At 33.3% G+C, this 12,887-nt stretch overlaps 1 protein-coding gene across 1 annotated transcript in view; it reads left to right on the top strand.

The window, feature by feature from the left end:
* Nucleotides 1-12,887, top strand: part of LOC127702819 (carcinoembryonic antigen-related cell adhesion molecule 1-like) — a 146,138-nt gene that overhangs the window by 94,322 nt on the left and 38,929 nt on the right. The window contains exons 5-6 of the mRNA XM_052207119.1: nucleotides 9,598-9,909; nucleotides 12,424-12,549. Coding sequence (XP_052063079.1) covers nucleotides 9,598-9,909; nucleotides 12,424-12,549 — 438 coding nt within the window. The remainder of the gene's footprint in view (nucleotides 1-9,597; nucleotides 9,910-12,423; nucleotides 12,550-12,887) is intronic.

A 12,887-nucleotide genomic window follows, 5' to 3' on the forward strand; every position in this document is an offset into this window, starting at 1 on the left:
TTACCTCAATTAAGGATTAACACTTGAATTTTGAGGAGTCAAAATAGGATGACCAGATCATATAAACCCGAAGGCATATATAATACAAGCCCAAACGAAAAAATATAAACAAGTCTAAATTGAAAACAACGTTCAAACCTATGATTGCGTTGGATAAAAACCGCAATTTTTATACGTGTGCATGCAAAACAAATTTCTTGTTAGAGGGGTCTAAATACAGCACAAACAACATTTTCCAAAGGAAAAAAAAAAAGTCAAAAAGAATATTTTAACAAAACGCATTTGACTAATAGGTCGAACAACAAATGTTCTTAAACCCTGATGACTGCCATTGGCGATTGCCAAATAAAGGGATCAGCGGTGTAATAAATGGATCTTAATTATCAATTAAATAATAAACAGAAAACAATTAACTTGCGGAAAGATGATATACTGCAAAGAAAAGGTGCAAAGGTTTTTGTACACCATATCCGGATTTCGACAATTAGTGTCTCTTCAGTGACGTTAGGAATCGAAACGGTATTTAGAAAGCCTTACAATTTACCTCAATTTAGGATAGACTCTTGAATTTTGAGGAGTCAAAATAGGATGACCGGATCATATAAACCCGAAGGCAAATATAATTCAAGCCAAAACGAAAAATTAGAAACAAGTCTAAATTGAAACCAACGTTCAAACCTATGATTGCGTTGGATAAAAACCGCAATTTTTATACGTGTGCATGCAAAACAAATTTCTTGTAAGAGGGGTCTAAATACAGCACAAACAACATTTTCCAAAGGAAAAAAAAAGTGAAAAAGAATATTTTAACAAAACGCATTTGACTAATAGGTCGAACAACAAATGTTCTTAAACCGTGATGACTGCCATTGGCGATTGCCAAATAAACGGATCACCGATGTAATAAATGGATCTTAATTATAAATTCATTACTAAACAGAAAACAATTAACTTGCGGAAAAGATTATATACCGCAAACAAAAGGTGCGAAGGTTTTTGTACACCATATTTGGATTTCGACAATTAATGTTTCTTCAGAGACGTTAGGAATCGAAACGGTATTTGGAATGCCTTACAATTTACCTCAATTTAGGATAGAATCTTGAATTTTGAGGAGTCAAAATAGGATGACTGGAACATATAAACCCGAAGGAAAATATAATACAAGCCCAAACGAAAAAATATAAACAAGTCTAAATTGAAAACAACGTTCAAACCTATGATTGCGTTGGATAAAAACTACAATTTTTATACGTGTGCATGCAAAACAAATTTCGCATTAGAGGGATCTAAATACAGCACAAACAACATTTTCCAAAAGACCAAAGAAGTCAAAAAGTATATTTTAACAAAACGCATTTGACTAACAGGTTGAACAACAAATATTCTTAAACCCTGCTGACTGCCATTGGCGATTGCCAAATAAACGGATCACCGATGTCATAAATGGATCTTAATTATAAATTAAATACTAAACAGAAAAAATAAACTTGCGGAAAAGATGATATACCGCAAACAAAAGGTGCGAAGGTTTTTGTACACCATATCTGGATTTCGACAATTAATGTTTCTTCAGAGACGTTAGGAATCGAAACGGCATTTGGAATGCCTTACAATTTACCTCAACTAAGAATAGACTCTTGAATTTTAAGGAGCCAAAATAGGATGACCGGATCATATAAAACCGAGGGCAAATATAATACAAGCCCAAACGAAAAAATATAAACAATTCTAAATTGAAAACAACGTTCAAACCTATGATTGCGTTAGATAAAAACCGCAATTTTTATACGTGTGCATGCAAATCAAATGTCTTGTTAGAGGGGTCTAAATACAGCACAAATTAACAACATTTTCTAAAAGACCAAAAAAGTGAAAAAGTATATTTTAACAAAACGCATTTGACTAACAGGTCCAACAACAAATGTTCTTAAACCCTGCTGACTGCCATTGGCGATTGCCTAATAAACGGATCACCGATGTAATAAATGGATCCTAATTACAAATTTAAAACTGGACAGAACACAATAAACTTGCGGAAAAGATGATATACAGCAAACAAAAGGTGCAAAGGTTTTTGTACACCATATCCGGATTTCGACAATTAATGTCTCCTCAGTGATGTTAGGAATCGAAACGGTATTTGGAAAGCCTTACAATTTACCCAAAATTAGGATAGACTCTTGAATTTTGAGGAGTCAAAATAGGATGACCGGATCATATAAACCCAAAGGCAAATATAGTACAAGCCTTAACGAAAAAATATAAACAAGTCTAAATTGAAAACAACGTCCAAACCTATGATTGCGTTGGATAAAAACCGTAATTTTTATACGTGTGCATGCAAAACAAATTTCTTGTTAGAGGGGTCTAAATACAGCACAAACAACATTTTCCAAAGGAAAAAAAAAGTCAAAAAGAATACTTTAACAAAACGCCTTTGAATAACAGGTCGAACAACAAATGTTCTTAAACCTTGCTGACTGCCATTGGCGATTGCCAAATAAACGTACCACCGATGTGATAAATGGGTTTTAATTATAAATTTAATACTAAACAGAAAACAATAAACTTGCGGAAAAGATGATATACAGCACACAAAAGGTGCAAAGGTTTTTGTACACCATATCCGGATTTCGACAAATAATGTCTCTTCAGTGATGTTAGGAATCGAAACGGTATTTGGAAAACCTTACAATTTACTTCAATTAAGGATAGACTCTTGAATTTTGAGGAGTCAAAATAGGATGACCGGAACATATAAACCCGAAGGCAAATATAATACAAGCCCAAATGAAAAAATATAAATAAGTCCAAATTGAAAACATCGTTCAAACCTATGATTGTGCTGGATAAAAACCGCAATTTGTATACGTGTGCATGCAAAACAAATGTCTTGTTAGAGGGGTCTAAATACAGCACAAACAACATTTTCCAAAAGACCAAAAAAGTGAAAAAGTATATTTTAACAAAACGCATTTGACTAACAGGTCCAACAACAAATGTTCTTAAACCCTGCTGACTGCCTTATGGCGATTGCCAAATAAACGGATCACCGATGTAATAAATGGATCTTAATTATCAATCAAATAATAAACAGAAAACAATAAACTTGCGGAAAAGATGATATACCGCAAACAAAAGGTGCAAAGGTTTTTGTACACCATATCCGGATTTCGACAATTATTGTCTCTTCAGTGATGTTAGGAATCGAAACGGTATTTGGAAAGCCTTATAATTTACCTCAATTTAGGATAGACTCTTGAATTTTGAGGAGTCAAAATAGGATGACCGGATCATATAAACCCCGTAGGCAAATATAATACAAGCCCAAACGAAAAATTAGAAACAAGTCTAAATTGAAACCAACGTTCAAACCTATGATTGCGTTGGATAAAAACCGCAATTTTTATACGTGTGCATGCAAAACAAATGTCTTGTTAGAGGGGTCTAAATACAGCACAAACAACATTTTCCAAAAGACCAAAAAAGAGAAAAAGTATATTTTAACAAGGCGCATTTGACTAACAGGTCGAACAACAAATGTTCTTAAACCCTGCTGACTGGCATTGGCGATTGCCAAATAAACGGATCACCGATGTAATAAATGGATCTTAATTATAAATTCATTACTAAACAGAAAACAATTAACTTGCGGAAAAGATTATATACCGCAAACAAAAGGTGCGAAGGTTGTTGTACACCATATCTGGATTTCGACAATTAATGTTTCTTCCGAGACGTTAGGAATCGAAACGGTATTTGGAATGCCTTACAATTTACCTCAATTTAGGATAGAATCTTGAATTTTGAGGAGTCAAAATAGGATGACCGGAACATATAAACCCGAAGGAAAATATAATACAAGCCCAAACGAAAAAATATAAACAAGTCTAAATTGAAAACAACGTTCAAACCTATGATTGCGTTGGATAAAAACTACAATTTTTATACGTGTGCATGCAAAACAAATTTCGCATTAGAGGGATCTAAATACAGCACAAACAACATTTTCCAAAATACCAAAAAAGTCAAAAAGTATATTTTAACAAAACGCATTTGACTAACAGGTCGAACAACAAATATTCTTAAACCCTGCTGACTGCCATTGGCGATTGCCAAATAAACGGATCACCGATGTCATGAATGGATCTTAATTATAAATTAAATACTAAACAGAAAAAATAAACTTGCGGAAAAGATGATATACCGCAAACAAAAGGTGCAAAGGTTTTTGTACACCATATACGGATTTCGACAATTAATGTCTCTTCAGTAATGTTAGGAATCGAAACGGTATTTGGAAAACCTTACAATTTACCTCAACTAAGAATAGACTCTTGAATTTTAAGGAGTCAAAATAGGATGACCGGATCATATAAAACCGAGGGCAAATATAATACAAGCCCAAACGAAAAAATATAAACAATTCTAAATTAAAAACAACGTTCAAACCTATGATTGCGTTAGATAAAAACCGCAATTTTTATACGTGTGCATGCAAAACAAATGTCTTGTTAGAGGGGTCTAAATACAGCACAAACAACATTTTCCAAAAGACCAAAAAAGTGAAAAAGTATATTTTAACAAAACGCATTTGACTAACAGGTCCAACAACATATGTTCTTAAACCCTGCTGACTGCCATTGGCGATTGCCAAATAAACGGATCACCGATGTAATAAATGGATCTTCACTATGAATTTAATATTAAACAGAAAACAATAAACTTGCGGAAAAGATGATTTACCGCAAACAAAAGGTGCAAAGGTTTTTGTACACCATATCCGTATTTCGACAATTAATGTTTCTTCAGTGACGTTAGGAATCGAAACGGTATTTGGAAAGCCTTACAATTTACCTCAATTTAGGATAGACTCTTGATTTTTGAGGAGTCAAAATAGGATGACCGGATCATATAAACCCGAAGGCAAAAATAATACAAGCCCAAACGGAAAAATATAAACAAGTCTAAATTGAAAACAACGTTCAAACCTATGATTGCGTTGGATAAAAACCGCAATTTTTATACGTTTGCATGCAAAACAAATTTCTTGTTAAAGGGGTTTAAATACAGCACAAAAAACATTTTCCAAATGACCAAGAAAGTGAAACAGTATATTTTAACAAAACGCATTTGACTAACAGGTCGAACAACAAATGTTCTTAAACCCTATTGACTGCCATTGGCGATTGCCAAATAAACGGATCACCGATGTAATAAATGGATCTTAATTATAAATTAAATACTAAATAGAAAACAATAAACTTGCGGAAAAGATGATATACCGCAAACAAAAGGTGCAAAGGTTATTGTACACCATATCCGGATTTCGACAATTAATGTCTCTTCAGTGATGTTAGGAATCGAAACGGTATTTGGAAAGACTTACAATTTACCTCAATTTAGAATAGACTCTTGAATTTTGAGGAGTCAAAATAGGATGACCGGATCATATAAACCCGAAGGCAAATATAATACAAGCCCAAACGAAAAAATATAAACAAATCTAAATTGAAAACAACGTTCAAACCTATGATTGCGTTGGATAAAAACCGCAATTTTTATACGTGTGCATGCAAAACAAATTTCTTGTAAGAGGGGTCTAAATACAGCACAAACAACATTTTCCAAAAGACCAACAAAGTGAAAAAGTATATTTAAACAAAACGCATTTGACTAACTGGCCGAACAACAAATGTTCTTAAACCCTGCTGACTGCCATTGGTGATTGCCAAATAAACGGATCACCAATGTAATAAATAGATCTTAATTATCAATTTAATACTAAACAGAAAACAATAAACTTGCGGAAAAGATGATATACCGCAAACAAAAGGTGCAAAGGTTTTTGTACACCATATCCGGATTTCGACAATTAATGTTTCTTCAGTGACGTTAGGAATCGAAACGGTATTTCGAAAGCCCTAGAATTTACCTCAATTTAGGATAGACTCTTGAATTTTGAGGAGTCAAAATAGGATGACCGGATCATATAAACCTGAAGGCAAATATAATACAAGCCCAAACGAAAAAATATAAACAAGTCTTAATTGAAAACAACGTTCAAACCTATGATTGCGTTGGATAAAAACCGCAATTTTTATACGTGTGCATGCAAAACAAATTTCTTGTTTAAGGGGTCTAAATACAGCACAAATAACATTTTCCAAAAGACCAAGAAAGTGAAACAGTATATTTTAACAAAACGCATTTGACTAACAGGTCGAACAACACATGTTATTTAACCCTGCTGACTGCCATTGGCGATTGCCAAATAAACGGATCACAGATGTAATAAATGGATTTTAATCATCAATTTAATACTAAACAGAAAACAATAAACTTGCGGAAAAGATGATATACCGAAAACAAAAGGTGCAAAGGTCTTTGTACACACTACCCGGATTTCGACAATTAATGTCTCTTCAGTGATGTTAGGAATCGAAATGGTATTTGAAGAGCCTTACAGTTTACCTCAATTTAGGATAGACTCCTGAATTTTGAGGAGTCAAAATAGGATGACCGGATCATATAAACCCGAAGGCAAATATAATACAAGCCCAAACGAAAAAATATAAACAAGTCTAAATTGAAAACAACGTTCAAACCTATGATTGCGTTGGATAAAAACCGCAATTTTTATGCGTGTGCATGCAAAACAAATGTCTTGTTAAAGGGGTCTAAATACAGCACAAACAACATTTTCCAAAAGACCAAGAAAGTGAAACAGTATATTTTAACAAAACGCATTTGACTAACAGGTCGAACAACACATGTTATTAAACCCTGCTGACTGCCATTGGCGATTGCCAAATAAACGGATCACAGATGTAATAAATGGATTTTGATTATCAATTTAATACTAAACAGAAAACAATAAACTTGCGGATATGATGATATACCGCAAACAAAAGGTGCAAAGGTTTTTGTACACCATATCCGGATTTCGATAATTAATGTCTCTTCAGTGATGTTAGGAATGGAAATGGTATTTGGAAAGCCTTACAGTTTACCTCAATTTAGGATAGACTCCTGAATTTTGAGGAGTCAAAATAGGATGACCGGATCATATAAACCCGAAGGCAAATATAATACAAGCCCAAACGAAAAAAAATAAACAAGTCTAAATTGAAAACAACGTTCAAACCTATGATTGCGTTGGATAAAAACCGCAATTTTTATACGTGTGCATGCAAAACAAATTTCTTGTTAGAAGGGTCTAAATACAGCACAAACAACATTTTCCAAAAGACCAAAAAAGTGAAAAAGTATATTTTAACAAAACGCATTTGACTAACAGGTCAAACAACAAATGTTCTTAAACCCTGCTGTCTGCCGAAATGTGTTTATCCCCCAAAACGTGAGCAAATGACGCCGCGGAACTGCAAAATATGTCTAGTTTTTAGAGGGCGACAAAAAAGTATGTCCTTTTTATATATGCACGCCCAATCGTGTCCATTTAAAAAAAAATCATGCTCAAACATGTTCAGTCTCCCAAACTTGTCCATATGAAAGCAGAACATCTCTCTTTTTGGAACGCTCGATCGTGTCCATATTTATAAATACAGCCAAAACGTGTCAACCGTTATCACGTCGTGATTGGTAATTACATATGTTTTAAAATACAAACCCAGTCGATATTATTACACGAACCTTAGATTAGTTTTGTTTTAAAAATGAAACAGTAAGTCTTTAAAAGCATAGACACCATTCTTGTAGGAAGCAGGCCATGCGATACCCTCATGTATTATTAAGACTAGAACACACTCGCGGGTCCGTGACTAAATTGAAGTACCTACACCTTATTTTTAGCTTGGACTTTTAGTATTTGTATTGTCATCTGATAAAGTCATGCTGATTATAAGGTGCACAGTTTTCTCTGCTTTCAAAATTTTCAACTCGATTCCTAAACGAATTTTTCTGTTTGAACCCGTCCTTGTTTTCTTACTACAACCGGAAACTACTTGTGAAATATAATGTTTTGGGGGGTCAATGATTGAATTAGTAGTGTCAAGCTCTGATGAAGTTCAGGGGTGATTATGACCCATGTATACAGCAAATCCAAAATACACCGTTTGTTGGTGCACCTGACAGAGGCGGAACGTACAGATTATGTAACAAGTAACAGGTAACTATTAGTATCGGTATCGGATTCGACACGGAACTTGTTGATAATTGGTAATAATAATTGTGTGGAAATCAAAAGGGTCTGTATTGGTGTAATTTTTAATCAGCACTATTGTCCTATATTAGTTATATATAAAGGTAAATTCTTTGATTCGTCGATTTAACGTCATGCCGGATAACGAATTGGATCTCGTTATTTTAGTAGCATAGACAGTTAAGAATGATCGGAGTATATTACTACAAAAGAATTCACCTAGTACGCGTTTAATTTAACTTTACAAAACTAATAAATTGCAATTGTTCATGTTGTTATGTCCGCTCTAAATATGCATGACAGTTTAAAGAGACTTTTTTGTGATATAAAAATTTTCAAGGCACTGATATGTATTCAGCACTTCACCAGATATAGGTCGTAACGCATTCCATTTGAAACAATTTTTATAACATTACATTAAGACCTGTTTTATAATAGTCCACCTCAAGGCGCACTTCAGGTTCGGGTGAACTAGTGTAATGGTACAAAAATATTCCTAGTGTACCTAATATTTGACAACAAAATATAATATGTTGAACAAACGTAGTCGTAATCGTAATAACACGCAAAGGAAGAGCTAAATCTCCCTCAAACAAGTCTGGACGAAATGTTATGTTCTATTTTTATCAAGCCTTTCATAGAGATTACCTATTACTGTATAACACAAACTATGTTGTTCCTGTAGATACAATAGACCGTATTGTTTACTTCTTATCAGATAAGTGTTATAGACTTCGAGAAATACAAGTATTAATAGTAAATACTTACAATTAGACATAATCGATGGCATTTAACAGATTTATAGCAATTATTCATGACATGACACTGTTCATATACCACAATACTTCAAAACTAAATTCGTACGGTTTTTGAACGAATCATTGCAGTATTTTTGGTGAAGTTACTCTTTGGTTCATAATCGTTTTTCGTCTTTATTCTTGGTTTACTGTGAATTTCGTTTAAGTAAACGGCGTTGTAATTTTTGGTGACATATATGTTTGTTTTTCCTGTGCATGTAGTATTCAATTGACCAATTTTTTTCTGTTCAGTAGCAGCTATGTACCTGTCCAAAACAACATCATACTGAAAAGGTACTGCACAGTAAAGGACTGATTGCACGCAAACATATTGAACAGAACTGAATGTATTACAAAACAATATCTAAAAAATAACTTAAATTATTAACAATACTTATTGTTTTTAGTTTCAGACTTGTTAGTAATGTTAAGATCAAAATTACCCTAAAGACTAACATCGCTAAAGGGCTAAGCAACCTGTTTATTTGATAAATAATTGGTAGTATTTCAAAATCAAATATGTAACCATGAGCGTCAAAAAATATTGTCCTTGTTGTTGCAGTTTGTCAATCTTTCCATCTAGAGTTTTCCTTAACTGTAATATTGACACTTTATTTTTTCAAATGATTGTTTCAGATAAACCTTTTCTTGACCATACAAGACCCTTTTCTCCAGAATTTATAAGTGCCACAGAAAACAACACTCTACACATTACAGTAACAATAAATGCTAATCCGACCCCAACTATAGAATGGACTTTCAAGGCGGAAACGGACATGATACCATGCAATTTTAGTACAATATTATCTAACACTAGTACAAATGGATTCAGTTCTTTGTCATTCATATTGATCGATAATGTACAATACAGTAACTTTGGAGAGTATATTATCTCAGCTAGAAACACAATTGGAGTCTTCTACCGCAGATTTATTGTTATGAAAGAAGGTGAGTTGGAGTTCTTTTCAGTCTAAAGACATCAATTATGTCATATAAAATTAAAGGTACACATTGTACTCCACCAGATGCACATTGTGAGACATGAAATCTCTTCAGTGATGTTCGTTGCATACATATTGTAAATAAAACATTTAATACACATGGGATGAGGTTATGTAAACCAAAAATGAATTAAACGTATAATAAAACCAGGAAAAGGTACCAGAGTTATGCATGAGGAATAAATTCCGTAAATTCAACTGATTTCTTAGATTATGATAGCAAATATCAAATAAACAATATCGGTCTTTCAAGCCAGTAGAGAAGTTCTGGGGGAGTAACAGTCCATGAGCAGATGCATTGCCCGCGTGGTAGAATTATTATTAACTGGTATCAATTTTATTGCATTACATGCGCATTTCGACAATAGTATGATAAAATAGTTTTACAATAAGAATTGACCTCGATGATGTTTCGTCAATGAGTAATGTGTTTACTCAGTCAGAGTTTTCAATTCATATTGACTTAGAGCATGTATTCAAAATACATAAATTTATTAGATATCTAAATACAAAGAGCTTGAAACAGTAGTTATATTGTCAACAATGAATAGTGTACTTGTTATAAATAAAAGGTAGCATTACGCAAGCACTGGCTACGAATAGCTTATTTACAATATCTGGTTGTGGTAAGCATACTAAAATCAACAAAGATACCCGCCCTTAAAATGTGTACGCTTCGTCTACAAAAGACTCATCAGTCGCGCTCAACATTATTTGATTAATCTGAAACTTGATTAGAACATAGCAGTGTAGACGTATATATGTACATTTTGTAACCTTTTATAAAACTGAATTTAAAAAAAAAAACAGTCATCATATTAACTAAAAAACGCTGTAAAACAAAAGCGAAAGATACCAGCCGAAAACAAACTAAAGAGGGCATGGAAAAAACGAAAAATGATCCAAAGACAAGTAACAGTATACAAAACACAACATAGATAACTAAAGACTAAGCAACACGAACCCCAACAAGAAATAAAGGCAACAGTAGTATACCGCTATTTGAAACTCATAAATCGATAGAGATAAAAACAATACCGGGTTACAAACTAAAACTGAGGGAAACGCATCAAATATAAGAGGAGAACAACGACACAACAAAAACACAACATTAAAATGTAACACACACAGAAACGAACCATAATATAACAATGGCCATTTTCCTGACTTGATACATGACATTTTAAGAAAACAATGGTGGGTTGAACCTGGTTTTGTGGCATGCCAAACCTCCCGCTTTTATGGCAATGTTAAATATAACATTAAAATGACAACATTACATGACAGGATTACAATACAAATAAATGGGAGAACATATAGGACAAAGAAACACACGAATAATAGCTAATAAAAGGCACCAGGTTTAAAATCCAATACGCCAGACGTGCGTCTCGTCCACACAAGACCAACCAGTGACGCTCAGATGAAAAAAGTTTGAAAGCCAAAACAAGTACAAAGCTAAAGAGTACCGAGGACCAAAACTTCCAAAAAGTTGCGCCCAACACGGCCAGGGTTTTCTGCCTGGGACAAGAACATCCTTATTATTTAGAATAATTTATAATTTTGCAAACAGTAAATTTTATAAAATGACTATATGATAGATATACATGATAAAACCGAAGTGGGGACTAACTACAGAATAAAAACGGATACATTACATAAAACAACTTAATCCAACACATAAAAATACACAGCCGAGTTAGCCAAAGCCTCAACGCACAAAGTGACGTCACATTTGAAATTGCATTTGAAGATCTGCGCGCACTAATCTGCGATTTGATAGTATTATCATTATTTTACTGGCTGGCCATGTATTAGTGGAGCTGGTAAACGCTTTCGACCGTCAAAGATTATTGCTTTTGCAATATTTTATAGTTAACGAACATATATTTATAAGGTGAAAATCTAAAGTCATTAACTACCGTGGTATAAGGTTTGTATTCTTTTTAGTTAATTTAAGTACCACTAGGCCGCAATTAATACATTCCACAATATGAATGTCAAAGTGCATGTTAGTGTGTATATACTCTAACTTATCAAGTTTACAATGTTGCTTTTGGTTTGTTGAACATTATAAAATGACTTGTCGATCATTTGCATTGTATATTATTTCAAATTATAATCAAGTTTACAAGAATTATATTCACATTGTTGTGTTTTCGTCGTGTCATGGCTGTACAATTATTGTTTAATGTAACAGTAGACGTCTCCCAAACAATGTCATGCAAACCATATGTACGGTAATGTGTAATCTTTGTAACTGTTACCAAGCCTTTCCATGCACAATCACTGTATTATAAGAAATGAACCTATACATTTTGCGCAAAATAACAGTTTAAATACGTTATTATTTATGCATATGGATTAAACAGCTTATCAAGGAATTTACAAAAAATCATAATACTGTAGATCTGTATAATCAGGATTTCATTGCATGATAATAATTTTAATATTTTCGTAGCAAACTTAAGACAAGAAATCTTTGCACACACAAAAGAAAATACCGGAATATTTGTTGCAGGATTGGTAACATTAGTTGTAGGATTGTTGAGCCTAACGACAGCAATCATTTGTATTGTCCGTCAAAGTAAGTTACATGTTTTTGTCTCATCGACATCGGACATTCAATATGCAGTCTTTATGTCATTTGTTTTGTTATAACTTTTATATGTACAGCTGTTTTCACTTATCGCCTACGTTTTTCTTTCAATCGAAAACTTCATCTAGTTTTTGTCTACATTGAACATGTGAAATTCTTGATAATTATTTTCTTGTAATAAATACCAAATACTTTCAGGGATTTCAACATTATAATTGACATTTTAACACTTGTCTGATTGATCAAGTATGTATGCCTTTTTTAGCTAGCATTAGTCTTTTTGCAATATTACTAGTTTACAGAAGTTGACAAAAATATACATGTAT

This window comes from Mytilus californianus, unplaced genomic scaffold (assembly GCF_021869535.1).
Source record: "Mytilus californianus isolate M0D057914Y unplaced genomic scaffold, xbMytCali1.0.p SCAF_5, whole genome shotgun sequence".
NCBI classification, from domain to species: domain Eukaryota; kingdom Metazoa; phylum Mollusca; class Bivalvia; order Mytilida; family Mytilidae; genus Mytilus; species Mytilus californianus.